Source organism: Scylla paramamosain, chromosome 29 (assembly GCF_035594125.1).
Source record: "Scylla paramamosain isolate STU-SP2022 chromosome 29, ASM3559412v1, whole genome shotgun sequence".
In the NCBI taxonomy this organism is placed as follows: Eukaryota; Metazoa; Arthropoda; class Malacostraca; order Decapoda; family Portunidae; genus Scylla; species Scylla paramamosain.
Window position 1 is genome coordinate 15,477,627 of NC_087179.1, and position 20,936 is coordinate 15,498,562.

The following is a 20,936-nucleotide window of genomic DNA, read 5'->3' on the forward strand; positions in this document are numbered from 1 at the left end:
TTTATTATTACTTTTATTTTTTTGTGATCTGTGGCAGATGTCTGTCATTTCGCGCCCCACCCCGTATTCTCCTCACGACCTCTGGTGAAGCGCGTCTTGACACCCCTCCACTGAACCTCGCACAGCTTTTTGCAATTCATATGATTTTTAATTATTCCCTAGGTATGCAAATTGCTTCAAGTGCATTACACTACGGTACGCCTTTAATAACAGTGTCATAATTAGAGTACATGAGATTCGGTAAAGCACTGATATAAATTTCCTGTAATATTCAACAAAAGAAAATACTTGAATAAAAAAAAAATACAGATATTGATAGTGTTTTTTCTGTAAATGTCATGAGTATTTTCGGGTTATGGATAAGGGAGCGTGGGCAAAGCAATGGTCATGTATGAAAAATGGATAATAACCAGAAACTGTTGTAATATTTGTTCAAGTTAAGGAAACATGGAAAAGACATTTGCATTATAACTTACATTGCCATATTTTATCTATGTATCATTACTTCCATTGTTGTAGTCATAATATTTGTTTAGGTTAATGAAAAAGAGCTGTGAGGACCTGTCGGACATTTTATTATGACCATCACCACCACCACCACCATCTCAGCTGCCAAATAAAGCATGAGAGTGGAATTAACAAAGCAAAATTAATACCAGTATGATCCATTGTAGAATTTTAATCCTAGCAGCAACACTGTCTAAATTATTCCTTGCTGACAAGTGATACAAAGGTTTACCACAGGAAGACAAGGGAAGCTGCAATAAGCCAGCAGGCCTACAAATGGCAGTCCCTGGATGATGCAGCAACACCTTACGTCCATGTCATCGCTGTCCACTAATTTATTTCACTTTCTAAAACGAAATGGACTGTGATAACAACCTTATAACTGAAGCTCCCTATTGACATTGTCCTAACAACCTGAGAGAGAGAGAGAGAGAGAGAGAGAGAGAGAGAGAGAGAGAGAGAGAGAGAGAGAGAGAGAGAGAGATTAATGTGTACAACCTGGTAACTGAATCTAGATAGTGGTACTCATGAAATGCTTTGCAATTAAATTAATCTGTGTTTATAAATACTATTAGAAAACATCTGAGGATACATTAAGGGTGCTTTCAAATTATTTATAGTTGAATTAATGCATCTATAAATGGTACAAAAATGTTTGATGATAAATAGTATATTGATACTATTGATAGGTGCCTTGCAGTTGAAAGTTAGCTATGGTTAAGTACTAAAATTGCAACTATGGAGTAAATGAGAACATGTGAAAAGAAGGGAAGCTGCAAGAATCCATCAACCCTACACATGGAAGTCCCTGTATTTGTCTTAAACAACTGACTTACCCAAAAGTATATGGTTGAATAAACTTGAAGGCCCACTCAATGCTTTATAATGTCCTACAGTTGAGGAAAAATGCATCTGGTTTGTGTAGGAGAGAATTAATGCTTTCACTGCAATACACTCTTTCCCCATGATCACCTACAACCCTGCAAACACTTATTCTTGTACTACAGTACATTAAATGATTCTGCAGCCTAGGAACTCATTCTGTGTGTGTGTGTGTGTGTGTGTGTGTGTGTGTGTGTGTGTGTGTGTGTGTGTGTGTGTGTGTGTGCATGTGTGTGTGTGTATTTACCTAATTGTATTGTACAGGGCATGAGCCAAGGCTCATTTTATCCTGTTTCCATATCCATATTTATAAAGCTTCTCTTTAAACATGTGTACACTGTTTGCTGCAACCACCTCTAACTTCAAACCATTCCAGATTTCAATAGTTCGATATGGGAAGCTATATTTCTTGATGTCACTCAAACATCCACTCTTCTTTATTTTCTTCCCAAGCCCCCTTGTAAGTCTCTCTCCCTCTTCCATCTGTGGTACCAAGTAATTTCTGTCCATTCTTTTTATAATGTTTACTAATGTGTGTGTGCGTGTGTGTGAGTGATTCACTGATTCACCTGCAGTTGTCTGCTGGTCACCCGGCCAGCAGTTCCCCTACGGAAAGAGCTCAGAGCTCATAGTGACTGATCTTTGGGTAGGACTGAGACCACTGACACACCACACACCGGAACAGCAAGGTCACAACCCCTCGGGTTACGTTCCATACCTACTTGCTGCTAGGTGAACAGGGGCTACACATTAAGAGGCTTGCCCATTTGCCTCGCTGCACCAGGGATTCAAACCTGGGCCTCCTTGGTTGTGAGCTGAGCGTGCTAACCACTACACTACGCAGTGTGTGTGTGTGTGTGTGTGTGTGTGTGTGTGTGTGTGTGTGTGTGTGTGTGTGTGTGTGTGTGTGTGTGTGTGTGTGTGTGTGTGTGTGTGTGTGTGTGTCCATTCAAACAAAGGAGTCATAGCAGTGAATGGGTTAAATCTAACACTGCCCTTCTTAACTTTTCAAACACTTCTGAGAGTCTAAGCATTGATACAACCCATACCAATGTTCAAATCAGTGAGAGTAAGAAATCAAAATTACAACTAAACTACAGAGAGACTTGTCGTTCCAGAGACACACCTGTGCATCACTCCTACAACACATCAGTAACATCCAAACCTCTATTTGTATGTGTTGGTAGAAACACTCCCCTACCTCTGAGACAGCCTGACCCCTTGGCTCATACCACATCAAGCTTAGTAAAATGTGCTGCAACTTGTGAACCTTAATGAAATAATATAACTTCAAGACACCATAAACAGTACAAGAAGTAAACAATGGAGTAGTTTAAACTAGCCTATATAGTTCTGCTTGGTATTATCATCTAAGGCTACTAAGAAGTCAAAGTCATACCTTCATTATCAGAGTTAACAAGGATGCAGCACGGGCTGGAAGATGAGTGAGCTGAGGGGGTCACTAACATGTAAGGCAAGCATCCTCACTCATCAGCAAAGATTGTGAGTCTGTGCAGTCATGGTCAGAAATCAAGTAAACTGCCACACTCTCCTCCACTGCATTTAGTGTCTTCCATCAGCCTTTATGTGATTCCCAGATTTGCAAGATCACAGAAATGCTGAAAATCTCATCTGAAGGCTGAGGATTGAACTGGCAAAGGGAGGCTTACAAGTCACAGAAAGGTAAGTCTAACACCTTTCTAATGGCCAAGATGATTACCAAGTGAACTTTGTCTTCACTGTCCTGCTGTAACTGCATTACATCCTCTGATCTGCTCACTATCTTCTTGTGCAAGATCAAGACTGGGAAGACAAATGGTAAACACAGTGAAGGGAATGTGGCAATCTGCTTGACATATGATATGCACCAGCAATGTGTCTCTGGCAGTAACAACATGGCCTTGTACATCTTGGCAGTGTTAAGGTTCTTCATCCAAGTCTAGGTCAGCTAATAATCTATCTTTCCATCCATCTATCTATCTATATACCAAGCTGAGAACCCTCAAAGGAAGGCAGTCAGGGTGAGGCATCATACCACTTCTCACAGTAGGAATGGAAATATATATGAGAGGATACTTGTCATCTTACTTTGTCCACTTTAGTTGCTGTGATGGTATTCTTTGTATTCTTTCAAGATTGTAATTTTGAAAGGGGAGACAGGTGGTATTATAGACAGGATAGACAGACAGTATAACATGGCTTGCTTCATAAACTAAACCGTGGAGAAGTTACAAGACACAAGAATGTTAACAAAATAACTGAGTCCGTCATGGAAACTCAAAAAGATTCATGTAATGGTGAAGGCCTTGAGTTATAATTAGATATGCAAGGTTTTCATAACTGAATAAGTACCAGTGGTGGCCCCTCACAGCACGACACAGGAAGAGCAGGAGCCTGTGTCCGCCTGGATCATCAACACACAGGTGGTGGGAGGGTCACAGATCACATGATCACATACACGACAAACTACACTACAGCAGTATGCTTGTTGCCGCTGCTCTACATTTGATATTGTCGAGTGCATCTTTCCTATAAAAATACAATAAATAAGGGAGGGAAGGGAAAGAGGGAGGGCAAGGAGCACACATCATGTTATAAAAAAAAGATACATTAATGCACAGGGACACAGCTCAGGAGGGGGAAGAGAGAGGACAGGGCAGCACGTCATCCGAGAATGTAGGGCAGTTTGGCAGGGTCCGAGAGGGCACACGCAAGCACATAAAGGAAGCCCAGGTAAGCATTAAGTTTGGCTGTCCTCTGCGGTATGGTTGCCTTACTGCCCGTGCGGAAGTGACGCTCAAGCCGAAATGCCTCGGGGATGGTGATAAGCGGCAGGAAGAGCATCACACTGTACTTGATGCCCCACACAGCAAACATGGTGTATGGTGTGAAGAGGAACACAGCATACAGCAGCTCCGAGGCTGTCGACCCAATGAGGATGGCCAAGGTGACTATGCCAGCCCGCCTGTCTGATTCCAAGTCCCTGGTGTTGTTGGAGTGCAGGATGGCCTCTGTGTTAAGGGCGAGAGGCACAGCGTACAGTATGGTGGCCCAGTGCACATGTCCAACTTGCACCATGTATGAAAACAGCACAGTCATGGGACCAAACTGTATTAGAATCAGCACATCCCCAAGAGCAATGTACTTGAATCCAACACCACCTGTGTATAGAAATGAGCTGGACAGGCCCCCAAAGTATGCAAGGGCGAGGTGCTCCAGGCGTGCAGGAGTCACCATGGTGAGGATGACAAAGCCAACACAACCTGCAGAGTACAGGATCACACCAAGAGTCACAATTTCATCCTTGGACAGCAACTGGTCAACTAAAGTGCGGTCATCACTCTTCTTGCTATCGATGCCCTTCACATAGTCAAAGTAGGTGTTGACGACATTCCCGGCAGCATGGACCGAGAGTGCTGTCAGTGCTGTAGTGAAGAGTGCCACAAAGCTTATGTCCCCTGTCGCCTTGCTGGCCAGCGTGCTCCCCAGCAGCACTGGCATCAAGGAGGCACTGAAAGACCATGGCCGCAAGGCAAGCACATACGCTGACAGCTTCATGAGGGGCGAGCCATAGCTGCCCTTCTCCTTCCTGCCCAACCCGTTCCCACTCATGTCCCTGTGGCTGGCCTGTGGGAGAGGCACTGTGAGATGTGGGATCATCACACTCACTCCTATCTACTCATTCCCCTTTTTGATGTAATGATGTATTAATTATAAGAAAATACTAAGCAAGAAAGTCATGATGCACAGTACAACAACAATTACTTTACCATCACCCCTGCACTGAAAACTTATTTTATGAGACATGGAATAATTGACTAACTCAGAGAATTAATATAGTATTATGCCAGTTAAAAAAAAAAAAAATGTAAATACTTACTTAGACACAACAAGTGCCATAAGAGAATATAACTTTGGTTACCTTGCAACCTACATGGGAATCAAACAGTGGGTAACACAAACCAATTGCTGGGGAATACCTCACTGCACGTGTGTGTGTGTGTGTGTGTGTGCTTAAATCAATGACAATTTTATGTTCAGTCAATACTAATTTGACTTGTATGCATCTATGTTCCTATGCAACTACCTATACTCTTTTTTATTCTTGGAAGAACATTTAAGCGTTGGCTGAGATCTCTTAGCTGCTCTGCCACATCATACAGTTTCTCTTAAATATAGAAGTTCTTCTTACTTTTTATTGAAATTCAAGTATCAAGTATGGATTACTTAGCTTATCAAACCATGCAGTGCTACGAATGGTTCATGTTTTAAGATAATAAGTAGTCTGGGTTTTACATAAATATCACAACATTTGACAAGATAGCTTTGCGTCGTTGTCATTTATGTTGAGCACCTGGGGTGCTTATTGGTAGGATCAAGTGACTCAGGTCAGAGAGAGGGGTGGCTCAGCCTTTTGAGGGACACTCCCACGATGGAAGCAACTTCCAAGTGTTTGCGTGTTCTTCATAGCCAGGAGAAAGAACTTATTCACGAGAATAAGTATTTTTAGAAGAGAAGGACCAATAGAGGTCCTATTATTGCACCCTTCAGAGCAATAACTCGAACAGTCAAAGGCACTTATGTGAGTGGGACAACAGTGCGATGAATCTACTCTGCCCCAAATTGAGATTATGCAAAACAATCACCATGAACAAATTATAGAAAAATAATTTACACAGTATCATATGATACTGAAAGAGAGAGAGAGAGAGAGAGAGAGAGAGAGAGAGAGAGAGAGAGAGAGAGAGAGAGAGAGAGAGAGAGAGAGAGAGAGGGAGGGAGGGCAATCGCCTGTCCTTTCCACCAATGTGTTAAACCGATAATTGGTCCTGTAGAGACACGGCAACGCAGCTCACGGGAAATTCCCCAAACGTTTTTCCAGGAGTAAAAACACTATAATGATTACTAATATAAATAAACATTATCGAACATAAGTCAGTAAAATAATACATAAAATGTGTGTGTGGAGGGTGGGACCATGGGGGGGAGGGTGAATGCAGTGTATGAGGCGTGGCGCACCCTCAGGAGGTGGCTGGCTGTGGAGGTGACCCTAAAATCAGTAGGCATTTCCTCTGCAAACCGTGGCTTGGCACACCAAATAACCCACCAAACCAACCCATCCACTCGGCTAACATCTGTGAAATATACCTGTTAATCCATCTATGTTATATTCTAATACCAGAGTCATGCTTGAAATGCCCTGTTCAAGTGTACCCACCCCAGTTACTCCCTTATTGTAGTCTGCTGTGTGTGTCGTTATTGCATGTGGTGTAACTCGTGTATCTACCAACTTGCCAGAAGTACCTTAATACATAACAGCCAAGGATAGCAGCACACAGCGCGAGATGCTGCTGGAGAGGTGGAGAGAGAAGGGAGAAGGTAGTGTGGGAGAGGCTGGGCAAGGCGTCTAAACCACCACCTTTCCTCCTTCCCTTCCCTCACAGCCACTCCTGCGCAGGGATTATCTCTCATTACTCCCTAATTCTCTACTCTTTAGCCACATATAATCGTATTTAAAGTGGGTACATGTAGGAGTTATAAGACACTGGCTGGATTGAGGAAGGATACGGAACAGAAATAAAATTAAGGCGTTCTTTCATAGTGGGAGATGGTACCTCCGTCCACGTGTAAACATTGATGCTCCGCTGACCGCCGCTTCTTCGTGCCTCAGGTGTTGGTAGCTTACCTGCCAGACCTGTCCTCACCTGTCTTGTCTTGATGAGTGCCTTACACGGTTAAACTTTACGCATTTGAGGCCTAGTTCTGTCGTACCAATATAACGTGTGTGTGTGTGTGTTTTTTTTTTCAGGTTTACGTTATCCGGATCGCTTATATATATATATATATATATATATATATATATATATATATATATATATATATATATATATATATATATATATATATATATATATATATATATATATATATATATATATATACCTGTCATTTTGAGTTTGCTGTATTTACAGTATTTCATATTAGCTACATACATCAGATTTACGGATATGAAGCTTGATCAGTACTAATTTATCTATTGTAAGCTTACCCAGTTCAAGGTTGTCACATCTTGAATGATACTCATTGTGCTAAGTAATAATAATTATTTTACTTATTACTACCTATGGCTGAGTGATAACTGAGAGGAAACAGTTTGGATCAGATTGTGGTAAGTGTGCAATGTGTTGGATCCATGTTAACTAAGTTTTCTGAAATACTCGTATTATAATTCTTTGTATTTTATCTTACTCAATTCTATATGGTGGTTTTACGTATACCACCTACACTGCTTCCACTTATACATAATTAAAGGGTAGTTAAATTTTGCTCCTCATTTATCATACTTTCCTTGTGTATAATTATCTTATAGCATATCTTTATAGTTCAATGCATTTATTTTCCTACTATTTTATTGTGACGTGTTTAGCCTGTGCGGAGCCCAGCTGGCACATGAAACGCGATGAAGATAGAGAATCAGTAATGACTAATAAGAGCAGATAAATACAGCCTACCTTAGCTGTGCCACAACCAGATCACCAACCTCTCTTGACCAGCTCCAGCCTGTAAATGACTCGGTGAAACTCAGGCAAGAATCCTTGAACGTACGTACGTACGTACGTATGCACGTACGCGATCGGGACGGAATAGAGATGGTACACGTTCTAATCCTACAATTTCCAGTTAGAACTTAGAACGAGATCGACGATCCATCTTTTTTTTTTTTTTTATCTCTCTCTCTCTCTCTCTCTCTCTCTCTCTCTCTCTCTCTCTCTCTCTCTCTCTCTCTCTCTCTCTCTCTCTGTGTGTGTGTGTGTGTGTCATCTCATCTAATATTATACACAATCCTGCACTGTATATTTATTTCCATGCAGGGAGGTTCTCATAACGTTCCCAGTCAGGAACGTGCTCACCACCTGGCATCTGTAAGTACCCCTGGGCCCCTTGGTCCAGGGAGCAAGTACCGCAGTCCAGCGAGGTTCCCGTACATAAAAAGAACTAGATAAATAAGTAAATAATAAATAAATGCATTACTCTCTCTCTCTCTCTCTCTCTCTCTCTCTCTCTCTCTCTCTCTCTCTCTCTCTCTCTCTCTCTGTATTATGATTGTCCTGTTTTTTCCATGGAATGACTACTACTTCCGTATCAAACCCGTCTCTGCATGTGTCCTGTGCGCATAATGGAGGCGGTACTGTCTGGTATGGAGGTATGCATTCCTTACTTTTTCTCTCGCCCTAAATCTTCCAAACCTTGGTTTAACTCCGCCTGTTATCGTGCTATACAAGATAGAAAGTCGGCCCACAATTGGTAGTTGCGCCTTCCAACACCTATAACCCTCGGAAAGCTTATGGTTGATGGGGTCCCTCCTATTGCTCTACGAAACTATCCTACGTGCTTGCAAAACTGCACATAGTAAATCTCTACCAAGGAATGTATAAGGAAGAAGTAGTGCCGTGGATTAAAGTTTGGAGAACAGTGGCGGTGCTGCTACCTGGCGACAACAAGTATATTAAAGGAAAACGTTTTCAGTGTGTGTGTGTGTGTGTGTGTGTGTGTCATAGTATAATGTCATTGTAATACAGATGATAAAGCTCATAGATACTCGTGATCTTTCTGTGGTAGAGCACGAGCCCTGTTAACCTGCTACATTAATATAGAAATATAACTAGTAATAATACGCATACACAGACACGTTCTGTATTATTTATTTATTTTTTTCTTAATGTATACCGTTTGTGACTGTTCGGGGACCGGCACCTTAGTGGGCTTTATATATATATATATATATATATATATATATATATATATATATATATATATATATATATATATATATATATATATATATATATATATATCGCATATCACGCAGGGAAGCCACAGAACGCCTGACTTCTGATCTTTCTAAAATTTCTGATTGGGGCAGAGCAAACTTGGTATTGTTCAATGCCTCAAAAACTCAATTCCTCCATCTATCAACTCGACACAACCTTCCAGACAACTATCCCCTCTTCTTCAACGACACTCAACTGTCCCCCTCTTCTACACTGAACATCCTCGGTCTGTCTTTTACTTATAATCTGAACTGGAAACTTCACATCTCATCTCTAGCTAAAACAGCTTCTATGAAGTTAGGTGTTCTGAGACGTCTCCGCCAGTTTTTCTCACCCCACCCCCCCCCAGCTGCTAACTCTGTACAAGGGCCTTATCCGTCCATGTATGGAGTATGCTTCACATGTCTGGGGGGTTCCACTCATACTGCTTCTAGACAGGGTGGAATCAAAAGCTTTTCGTCTCATCAACTCCTCTCCTCTAACTGACTGTCTTCAGCCTCTCTCTCACCGCCGCAATGTTGCATATCTAGCTGTCTTCTACCGCTATTTTCATGCTAACTGCTCTTCTGATCTTGCTAACTGCATGCCTCCCCTCCTTCCGCGGCCTCGCTGCACAAGACTTTCTTCTTTCTCTCACCCCTATTCTGTCCACCTCTCTAACGCAAGAGTTAACCAGTATTCTCAATCATTCATCCCTTTCTCTGGTAAACTCTGGAACTCCCTGCCTGTTTCTGTATTTCCACCTTCCTATGACTTGAATTCCTTCAAGAGGGAGGTTTCAAGACACTTATCCATCAATTTTTGACCACTGCTTTGACCCTTTTATAGGACTGGCATTTCAGTGGGCATTTTTTTTAATTAGATTTTTGTTGCCCTTGGCCAGTGTCCTTCCTACATAAAAAAAAAAAAAAAAAAAAAAAAAAATATATATATATATATATATATATATATATATATATATATATATATATATATATATATATATATATATATATATATATATATATATATATATATATATATATATATATATATATACATATATATATATACATATATATATATATATATATATATATATATATATATATATATATATATATATATATATATATATATATATATATATATATATATATATATATATATATATATATATACATACACACACACACGTTTAGTTCCCTTTGGCTGATGCCCCTCCTACATAAAAAATAATAAAAATGCAAGAAAATTTGGTCTATAACAATAAATAAACAAAATGAATAAAGAAGGAAAGAAAAAATTACATATACGATAATGAATGATTAAAAAAAAAAAACTGTAAAGAATTATTTATTTACTTTTATTTTAGTGAGAATATAGTCCATTCTCTCAGCAGAGCCTAAACTACGTTCGTTCGTTTATTTGTTTGCAGGCAGAGTAAGGTGCTCATGCTCCCTGGTCCATGACATTACAGTACTTGTATGACGTCACGGATCACGTTCTTTCCCGCTAGATTTGTATTTTTTTTTTTCTGTATCATCCTTTTGGATAATCCGTTTGGCTCTTTAGGGGATGGCATGTTTTTTCCCCCTTCCTTTTTTGTTGCCCTCTTACATCACACCACTTATTTGACTTTCTGGATTTCTACTATTACTTTAGCTTGGTTGTCACTGTTGCCATTACTAAGTGTCACACTAACGACCAGATTTAGACACCCATTTAAGGTGAGTGGTTATGTGGAAAGCATGTGGTGATGTATGATAATAATAGTGATCAAAATGGTTATTTTTCTTATTATCTGGAATATTTTGGAGAGAGAGAGAGAGAGAGAGAGAGAGAGAGAGAGAGAGAGAGAGAGAGAGAGATGCGACGAGAAATAAAACAAAACTTTTCTTCACTGTGTATTAATTAATGATGAACAAACAATTCTTTCTCATCAAAAGAAAAAACACACATGCACACACACATACACCCTAATGATCCAAAAATTTCTCTCCTCTTCTAAATACACAAAATAATAATGATAAAAGTAATACTAGCAGCACTGAACAAACTTTCACGCACACAGCCACTCTCTCTTACTTACACACACACACACACACACACACACACACACACTAGGCATAGTAGTTCAGATTGGCCTTCTTCTTGGCCTGCACCTCCATAATGGCTTCCATAAAATCTTCGTGGGTCACTGTGGTTGCCTGCCGACGGAGTGCAATCATACCCTGTGGAGAGAAATGAAAGGCAATGATGAACAGCAATGAATGACCACTTTGGGAGAACACAATGAGCAATGGATTTACATGAGAGAGAAGGAAAGAGAGAGAAATAAGAAAACACAACTGGGAGAAGGTGCACACGACATAAAGGCTACAACTGAACTGAGCAAGGAAAGGAGAAAGAAAGAAGGAATGTGAAGGGCAGAGACAGCCAGTGGTGAATATAACAAAAGGATCACTTGGGGAAACGAAGACTGGTGAAGAAAGTAATGTTAAACAAGATATACAAAAGATAGGTAGATGCTGTAGGTGTGAGAAGAATAAGACAAAGGGTGGAAGATGCATATCAGTCTGAGAGGAAGGCCCCCATGTAAAGTGCAAGACTAATGTAGGAAAACTTGCAAGAGAGAAGGAAGCATAGGTGATTAAGAAGAATGGTGCAGGTGTGAGGTTGTCTTCTGTATAAGTAAGCTGAATATAAAAAGACATGAAGACAGGACAGCCCCATAAGAGAAAATACAGCTGTTAAATGAAATGATGAGGTTGGCGATGAGACATGTGCTTATCAAAGTACACACACACACACTCACCGCCTCCACACACACAGCCTTGCACTGTGCTCCGTTGAAGTCATCAGTTGAGCGCGCCAGTTCCTCAAAGTTTACGCACTGGGCAATGTTCATCTTTCTGGAATGGATCTGCATGATTCTTGCTCTTGCCTCCTCATTGGGATGGGGAAACTCAATCTTCCTGTCCAGACGACCTGACCTCAGCAGTGCCGGGTCAAGGATATCAACTCGGTTGGTGGCAGCAATGACCTAATGTGGGAAGAAAGAGGGTTGTGTTTTGTTATGCTTTTATCTTGTAAAAGAGAAAAGTGGCACCATTATTTCTTTATCAATCTCTATTTATCCATCCCTTCATTCTTGTTGCCTAAACACAGCATCTCCCTTTCTCCCTTACCTTGATGTCAGTGGTGGAGGAGAAACCATCAAGCTGATTCAGAAGTTCTAACATAGTGCGCTGCACCTCCCTGTCACCGGCCTTCTCGCTGTCAAACCGTTTTGTGCCTGTACATGATGGGTAGATCCGTTAGTGCTCTTACCTAATTGTTTTGATAGTACCGAGTCTTGTTGCCTTCAGCCTGGCACTTGACATTGTCTTGTCTAGTCAATATTGTTTTTTAAGATCCTCCCTCATTTTTTCTCTCTTAACCAAATTGTTTGTTGTAATCAACTCTTTTTTTTTAGCCTTTACACACACACACACACACACACACACACACACACACACACCTAATTACTTTCACTTCCCTTTCCCTTTACTTTTCCCTTTCTCTCTGTCCCTCCTTATTTACCCCCCCCTCTCTCTCTCTCTCTCTCTCTCTCTCTCTCTCTCTCTCTTTCACTCACCAATAGCATCCAGCTCATCAATAAAGATGATAGCTGGCGCCTTCTCCTTGGCCAGCGCAAAGGCATCCCTCACCAGCTTAGCTCCGTCACCTATGAACATCTGCACCAGCTGTGGGCCGGCAAGCTTCAGGAAGGTGGATTTGGTCTGGGCAGCACAGGCACGGGCTAACAGTGTCTTACCTGTGCCTGGTGGGCCATACAGCAGCACTCCTTTCGGGGGCTGAATACCTGTGAAGGGAGTGTGCATATGAGAAGGTAGTGGGATGACCAATGATGTTTTTAATTGAAATAAATGCCACTAAGAATATGAATGTGTGCCAGACTATGGTGGTTATATGGCCCTAATGGGAAAGAAGAAAGATATGGGGGTAGAAGAGTGGAGGGGAGTAACAAGCTATGGGAAAATCATTAGAATAGGTGGAGTATATGGATGTCTTATTACAGTGGGAACAGACAAGCAACTTTGTGTCTGTAGTGCTATGGTGCCACACAGAAGTGTGTTTAAGTGACTATGTCTTCACTGAGCCACCTCACAGAGTTGCCTGTGTATATGGGCAGAATGATGCCACTGTGCCATATTTTGTTTTTTCCTGCAGAATCCATTTCTCTGAAGATGGACACAAAGTTGTCACACATCTCCTCCCATGCTTTGGCTTCAGCTATCTTATTGCTGTAGTCATTGCAGCAATGGTCAGTCTTTCATTTCAATAACAAAGTGATCAGTATCCAAATGTATATAATAAAGGAGAAGTATATAAAAAAAAAAAGTTGTTGATTAACAAAAAGACTTGTTGATTAACCAACGTTTGGTATGTGACAGCCAGGCAATCCACCAGGCATCACTGACTTCATGTGCCTGTCACTAAGCCACAGACACTTGTGTGCATGGCAGCAATCAGCAACAGCTCACTGCAGATGCCTGTGTGCATGGCTTCAATTCTAAACAATGAAAACCTTTGGGAAGCTGCATCCTTACCACACACCAGTGCAGTGATGTGGTGCCAGACAGTTGTTTGTCTGCTCCTGGCGCCTCATAGTTGCGTTTTGGTGTGGAATCTATGGTGTTATGTGACTGGTTTGTGTAAAGCTTAGGTCAATGATAAGTGTAATCTCTCTCTACTCACCCAAGTTCTCAAACCTCTCCTTGTGGGTTACAGGAAGCACCACCGCCTCAATCAGCTCTTGAATCTGCTTGTCCAGTCCTCCAATGTCGCTGTACTGTTCTGTGGGTCGCTCATCCACCTCCATGGCCTTCACCCGAGAGTCATACTCCGCCGGCAGTGTCTCCAGGATCAGGTAAGAGTCCTTGTTCACCCCCACCAGATCCCCCGGCTTGAGGGTCTCAGCGTCCACCAGGCCAATGACGGGCAGGAAGTACGTCTGGCGGGTGGATGTCTTGATGACGGCACACTTCCCCTTCCGCTGTGAGTCGAGGTCCACGTTTGCACCATCCTCCTCACCATACTCATTGGGGTCCACATCCAGGATCTGTGGATTTGTGTCACGGGTGAGTGCTGCACTAACATTTTGTAGTAATAGTAGTAGTGAAAGGAATTTTCATAGTGTGCAGGTGAATTGCAATATTACAAATTATTTATGTTTATAATTTTGATCTTGCCATGAATGAAGTTTTCTTCTGTTTAGCTCATTGCACTTTTCAATATCTTCTGCTTAATGTTTTCAAATTTTCATGCAATTTTGGAAGACTGATGGAAACTTGTGATATGTGTAAGTACTATTACGTACTATTATTACTTCCAACAACAATGATAACAGTAAAGTAAACAAATCTACCAGTGAATTTATGAATGAAAAAATGAAAATGCACACAAACACACACACAATCTCTCTCTCTCTGGAGTTGTCCATCTCTGTTATCTTGAATGGATTTGGTATCTCTCTCTCTCTCTCTCTCTCTCTCTCTCTCTCTCTCTCTCTCTCTCTCTCTCTCTCTCTCTCTCTCTCTCTCTCTCTCTCTCTCTCTCTCTCTCTCTCTCTCTCTCTCTCTCACCTCAATCACGTTGGACACCAGGTATGGGAGAGTCTTGTTCACTTTGATCTTCTCTGAGTTTTCCCGGATCTTGTCACGTTGATTCTGGATCTCGTGTGTTATTCGTGTCTGCTCCAGCCTCATGATTCGGATCTCGTTCTCCAAGAGGCGCGTGCGGGAGACAATGTCATCTGTGGACATTGCTCGCACCTCACGCATGGCAGGCTGTTTAACACAAGAGAAATTCAGTCTGGGTGTTAGTTATTACATTGAGTGCGTGTGTGTGTGTGTGTGTGTGTGTGTGTGTGTGTGTGTGTGTGTGTGTGTGTGTGTGTGTGTGTGTGTGTGTGTGTGTGTATTTTTAGCTTGTATGTAAGCTTCTTTTTTCTTTTTATGTGTTTTACAGTTCAATATGCATTACTAAAATTATGGGTTAATACTGAAGTAACCTTAACATTTTCATCTGAGAGCTCAGTTAGGTTAGGTTTAGAGTCATTCGGTTAATTAACTTCACTGTTGATCCCTTCACTGTGTAGATCATGATCTGGAATGGCGTCATATTTTGCCAAGAAATAAACAGTCAATGTCTGGAAATGAGTAAACTATGGTTATTTAGATAATCCACAGATTTTGTTAGTTGGGATAAGCCTAGACAGGTGAAAGTTCAGCTAGGTCAGAGAATGTGGGGTTAGGAGAGAGAGAGAGAGAGAGAGAGAGAGAGAGAGAGAGAGAGAGAGAGAGAGAGAGAGAGAGAGAGAGAGAGAGAGAGAGAGAGAGAGAGAGAGAGAGAGAGAGAGAGAGAGAGAGAGAGAGAGAGAGAGAGAGAGAGAGAGAGAGAGAGAGAGAGAGAGAGAGAGAGAGAGAGAGAGAGAGAGAGAGAGAGAGAGAGAAAATTAGAAGCCACAAATATATATTAGAAATTCTAGGTACAAAAAGCATACAAATGACTCTTCAACAAGTCAAAAATACATATCAGTAGAGACAAGGGACTTTATGAGATCAAGCTTATTAATGATGGCTTGTGTAGGCAACTCCTGGGAACAGTAAAAAATGTGAGAAGCAACCCTAAGTTCAATGTTTATGTCAACAGAGATCTTCCCTACAAACAAAGGAAAGACCTGCATGAGAGGCAACAAAAGTACAGCAACTCAGCACACTTCAGAGTCTCAATCTGGGTCCCAGTTGGCCACCTCTAGTGTTCCTTCAGGCTGAAGTATCCTTTTACTTAGCTAAATATTGGTTTGTGAAATGTTGATAGTTTAATCAACAAAGTTTTATTTGTTAAACTTTTTTCTTCACAAATAATTTACAGGTACTGGGGGTTACTGAGACTTGGCTGATCAGTACTGTCCCAGACACTGCAATGCATTGTCTGGGACATACAATGCAATGGGAATATAAACCATTTAAAGAATTTATAAACAGACAAAAAGACAATTGGACCCATTTCAAGCAAATGAGAGCAATACATGGCAGAAACTCTGTGCTTCCTGCTGACGCTTTGCTGTCATTTCTTGATATAAATTTCCAGTATAGAAACTATGCCTTTCAGAAACAAATTCATTACAAAGAGGACATGCATAATAATTATTCCACTCTTACATACAAAGGGAAATAGTTGGTTGTCCTTCTGTTGGTACTCTTGGTAACTGACCCGAAGGTAATGGCTCAGATCCTACATAGGTACAGCTTTCTCTTCAATGTATATCATTCCCTCTGGCTTTCCTCAGTCTCCATATCAAACCCATCATGTTTCTTTTTTCCAGTTACACTTCACAGATCATGATGTTTCTAATGCATTGAATAAGATAAATTCTTCCTTTGCAATGGGACCTGCCTTGATCCATCCAGCATTACTAAAAAATTGCTGAAACAGTTCAGTGCACCCTTTGTATACAATATTTTCTCTTAATTCTGGTGAAATTCCTGATGTGTGGAGAAAATCTGTGATACTCCCAATTTTCAAAAAGGGAAAAAGTGATCCTCTTCACTACAAACCTGTCAGCCTCACTTTTGTTAGTTGTAAAATCTTAGAGAGAATAATTGTTGCTAAACTACAAGATTATCTAGATGGTAATTCAATACTGAATGCCAACCAATTTGGTTTTTGCTCTGGGAAGTCTGAGGAAGATAAGTTATTACTGACTTATGATGCTGTTTCCGAGGGGATGGATTACAGCAATATGGTTAATCTTATTCTTTTTGACTTTTGAAGGCCTTTGATATGGTAAAGCACCAGATTCATTCACTAACCTTTTTAGATTAGGTATTAATGATGTTGTCCTCTCCTGGATTAAAGCTTTTCTGTCGCACAGAACTATGAAGGTTAGTGTGGGTGGACAGTTTACTTCCTCATATCAAATGGTTTGTGGTGTGCCCCAAGGTTCTATCCAAAGCCTAATTCTTTTCCTCATTTACATAAATCACATTTCAGCAAATATCAAACATTAAATTATTTGATGATGACTTAAAACTGTACCTCTTGATAGGGCCTCATAACCTTTCCTCAGAGTTGCTTGGCATTAGCATAGTTCAAAGGGAAAGCAATTCTTCACTTGCAGTTGCTGAATCCTAGGATCTAAAGATCAATGCAAATAAAATAAAGATTACAAGCTTTGGTGCCAAACATGGACAGTCTTATGATATGGGACCTTACTTAGCATATACTGTGAAGGGCAAACATTTGTATTTGTATTTGTCATTTGTCTCCTACCTTCATGCTTGAACTATTTACCATCCATAGATGCCCACTTCTTGTGTTTGCATCTCCAGTTTGGAATAGATGCCATGTTACTGATTTGACCATTTTGCAATCTGTTCAGTGACAACAGACTAAGCAAATTACTTGTTTTATGGTATGCCTTATGGTCAATGTCTCAAAGCTCTAAACCTTTACTCTGAAGGGAAGACTACTGCATGTTGACCTAGTTAAGTGTTGGAAGATTTTCATTGACATGTCTACTATTACTCCTGCTGATCTTTTCGTCATGGCTCCTACAGGGAGTATCACAAGGAGCCACAAGTTTAAGATATTTCTTCCCCACACCATTTGTGAAGCCAGGCACAGATTTTTCTTGGTACATGTGATGAGGCATTGGAATACACTTCCCACTGAGGTGGCAGAGGCTATTAACCTTAATAGTCTTAAAAAGAGACCTAGTGACTTCATGGGAGACACACTGTTTGATTTTTTTGGTATATACAACATGCCTTGCCCGTGGAACAGTGGCAATTCTTACCTGTCTCGCTGGATAGATCCTTTCATCCTGAGCATTTTCAACTTCATACACATGCATCAGAAATTTATCATAACGCTGCTAGTGATTTTTAAATCTTATCCGTACTGCACCAGGACTACTGCCTGGATTGCCACACCGCCCAGCTTGACGTTAAATTATCATGTCCATTGAGTGATGCTATGTGTGTTGTGCCGTGGTGAGTGATGTCAATGTGCTGGTGTCAAGTAAGTCATGCTGGTTGGTTTCTTTGAATGAAGACAATGCCATGCACAAAAAAAATAAATAAATAAATAAAATAAAAAATAAATAAATAAATAAATAAATAAATAAATAAATAATCATAGTACTTTATTTCATCAGTGAAGGAAGATGCAGCCTGAATCTGAATTAGTCTGAGGAAGACGTCTGTGTGCAATGGAAGTACTTTTCATTATGTGCGAGTATTGCCCAATTTCACAAAAATACTGATTTTTCTAAGAATTTTTCTTCCTCACATTGCTTCATTGTTAAGTCAGAGGGCAATTATGATTTTCCTCCTGTCTTCCACATTAGCATTTCTTATGTTTTGTGCCTCTTTAAGGATACTGCATTTCTCTCTTGGTTCTCTCAACTTCACTAGGAGTGAACCTGCACCACATATACTTACTCTGCTTGAAGGTCATGCACAAATGTTTCTTCGCATTGTTTTTATCTTCCTTTTGTCTTTCCTCCAAGTCTGGATTCCTTGATTCATTAAAGTTATACAAAACAAGGTTGTTTTTCTTTACCTTCCTTTCTTCTTTCATCTCCTGCCTTACCTCTTCTTTTATGGTTTCGATCAGCTCCCTTTTATTTGGTCCTCCAAACCTGGCTCTGTCAATTTCCTGCTTAACATACTCCTTTAGTTCATCTATTCTACTATTCACCTTTACCAGCTCCTCCTTTAGGCATTTGTTTTCATCTCTGAGGTCTTCATTTTCTTTTCTTGAGTTTTCTGTTTTGGTTGGTGAGATCCAACAGACTAAATCACCATTCACGGCAGAGCCATGGCACCTTACAATCTGACTTCCGCATGTATTTATAGTCTTATGCTGAAATTTTCAGGCATTTACAGTGGTACCACTTTTCACACAGCTCACACAACATCCTTTGCTGTATGTCCTTCATTATATCGCATTTAACACACACATCCTTTTGATTTTCCACACTTCTGCCTCCTGCTGAGGGTTGATCTCCCCATCCCCACATGCTTCATTTCTTTCCTGTGTTTTACAACTTCTGAACATTTCTTCTCTGTTCACTGTCCCAGTGAACTTGCATTTCTTGCATATCTTATCCTTTACTCCTTTTCCCTCCATTGTGCCTCTTAATCAACCAGTGTGTCAATGTTGCTGATGCGGGTCTCCTGATGATGTAACAGTGATATTATTATAAGTGTATTATTTGTGGGGAGAATGCAATTTTTTTCTGGTCGATTTGAGCACACATTGTACTAATCTGTTAGTCATTTTTATTGCAATTCAGCAGTGGAGGGGATGAAAAAAAAAGACTGATTTGCAGTGGAAACAGTTAGTGAATTGATCTGAAACCCATCAAAAACTGTAAAATAAATAAAATAGACCAATTAATCCCTCAATTTCAAATGGGAAGAAATTTAATATTTACCGACTTTTGTTAGTGTTGCTTTCACATGTCTCACCCAATACTCTATTTGGGCCTAAAGCACGCTTTCAGTTGAAATTCTTAGTAACTGTTGTTAGTTGTTTCTAAGACTAGCGTGCTAACCACCGAGGGGGTTCCCTCCTACCAGGTAAGAACCTACATTACTTATTTCTGGAGCTACATTAACACAAAGAGAAACACATTAACCACGATTCTCTTTAATCCTAATCAGCAATTCAGTACACTTTGCGAACAATCACACAAAATCACTGAACTAAGAGATGTGCACTTATCAGCTGTTTTGTGTTGTCATTCCCACTCCCTCATTTTACCCCGTTATACCTCCCTTATTTCCGTTCCCTCAAGACTTTGTATCACTCACATAAAATATTAATACTCACATCATCATCCTGCAGTCCGGGTTCCTGCTCCAGATGAGACATTACTACAGGAGAGGAGGAAAAGTTCCGATGTGTGTGGAGAAGGATGATTTGTTGAGGCGCCGCGGCTATGGACTGTGGATGACCGACTCTTCGACTTGCTTTATTGTTGTCATTATTTTACCACCGCCATGAGGTTTTTTAAGTAATTTATTCTCTTTTAAAATTAGGGATAAAATTAAATTTAGGAAGCTTATTGATGGTCGATGGATGATGGTGTGTAATAGAGATATGTTATCAAGGAGAGTTGTTATAAAGTCTTAGAGGAAAGTTGTTATATATTGTTTAAATTTTTGGAATATAATAAAAATATAAATTACACATTAAATAACATGAGAATGAACGTAAAAAATGGAGGTGTTATGGATCATAATACCACCAGTCGTCGACTGCGATCGGTTCCGACAGACCAGTCGTAAGTCGATCTGGTCGTAAGTCGACCTGTGTTATAATGGTTTGCCCCCACTCTGTCAATTTGTCTAGATTTTTATGTATTTATATTACTTGTTCGTTACAGACTACGGAATTCGCTATTTTGGTGTCATCAGCAAACTTCGATATTATACTGGTAACACCCTCATCTATGTCGTTAATATAAATAAGGAAGAGAACAGGTCCTAAGACTGATCCCTGTGGTATCCCGCAGGTTACGTTAGTCCACTTGGATGCTTTTCCATTTATTACTACTCTTTGTTTATGGTTGTTTAGTCAGTTTTCAACCCATCGCGACATGTGTTTAGTCAGTTTTCAACCCATCACGACATGTCGCCTTGGATACCGTGTGAT

The 20,936-nt window shown here is 40.4% G+C and overlaps 2 protein-coding genes across 4 annotated transcripts; both read right to left on the reverse strand.

Annotated features, from left to right (window-relative positions):
* Window positions 1-554: 554 nt before the first annotated feature.
* LOC135115403 (ubiA prenyltransferase domain-containing protein 1 homolog) lies at window positions 555-8,038 on the reverse strand. 3 transcript variants are annotated; one of them, XM_064032146.1, is made up of 2 exons: window positions 7,902-8,038; window positions 555-5,016 (listed from the first exon to the last, which is right to left on the reverse strand). In XM_064032146.1, the coding sequence occupies exon 2, from the start codon at window positions 4,999-5,001 to the stop codon at window positions 4,054-4,056; it is 948 nt and encodes a 315-aa protein (XP_063888216.1). In that variant the 5' UTR covers window positions 5,002-5,016; window positions 7,902-8,038; the 3' UTR covers window positions 555-4,053. The 3 variants fall into 3 exon arrangements, with proteins under 3 accessions (XP_063888216.1, XP_063888217.1, XP_063888214.1); XM_064032147.1 differs by lacking the exon at window positions 7,902-8,038 and adding an exon at window positions 7,005-7,120; XM_064032144.1 differs by lacking the exon at window positions 7,902-8,038 and adding an exon at window positions 6,694-6,891.
* A 3,056-nt stretch (window positions 8,039-11,094) lies between these two features.
* LOC135115402 (26S proteasome regulatory subunit 6A-B) lies at window positions 11,095-20,487 on the reverse strand. Its single transcript, XM_064032143.1, has 7 exons — window positions 20,112-20,487; window positions 14,852-15,055; window positions 13,965-14,328; window positions 12,841-13,068; window positions 12,392-12,498; window positions 12,019-12,246; window positions 11,095-11,434 (listed from the first exon to the last, which is right to left on the reverse strand). The coding sequence occupies exons 1-7, from the start codon at window positions 20,151-20,153 to the stop codon at window positions 11,324-11,326; spliced, it is 1,284 nt and encodes a 427-aa protein (XP_063888213.1). The 5' UTR covers window positions 20,154-20,487; the 3' UTR covers window positions 11,095-11,323.
* Window positions 20,488-20,936: the final 449 nt, after the last annotated feature.

What these genes read in the sequence shown, in the direction of transcription:
- LOC135115403 (XM_064032144.1), bottom strand. Translation starts at nt 6,861, where the DNA reads ATGAGAGATAATCCCTGCGCAGGAGTGGCTGTGAGGGAAGGGAAGGAG. An exon ending in CTTGGCTGTTATGTATTAAG is followed by an intron (nt 5,017 to 6,693) that starts GTACTTCTGGCA and finishes CCTCTCCCACAG; the next exon opens with GCCAGCCACAGGGACATGAG.
- LOC135115402 (XM_064032143.1), bottom strand. Translation starts at nt 20,153, where the DNA reads ATGTCTCATCTGGAGCAGGAACCCGGACTGCAGGATGATGAT. An exon ending in CCGGACTGCAGGATGATGAT is followed by an intron (nt 15,056 to 20,111) that starts GTGAGTATTAAT and finishes TGTGTTAAACAG; the next exon opens with CCTGCCATGCGTGAGGTGCG. An exon ending in AGGCTGTGTGTGTGGAGGCG is followed by an intron (nt 11,435 to 12,018) that starts GTGAGTGTGTGT and finishes TTCTCTCCACAG; the next exon opens with GGTATGATTGCACTCCGTCG.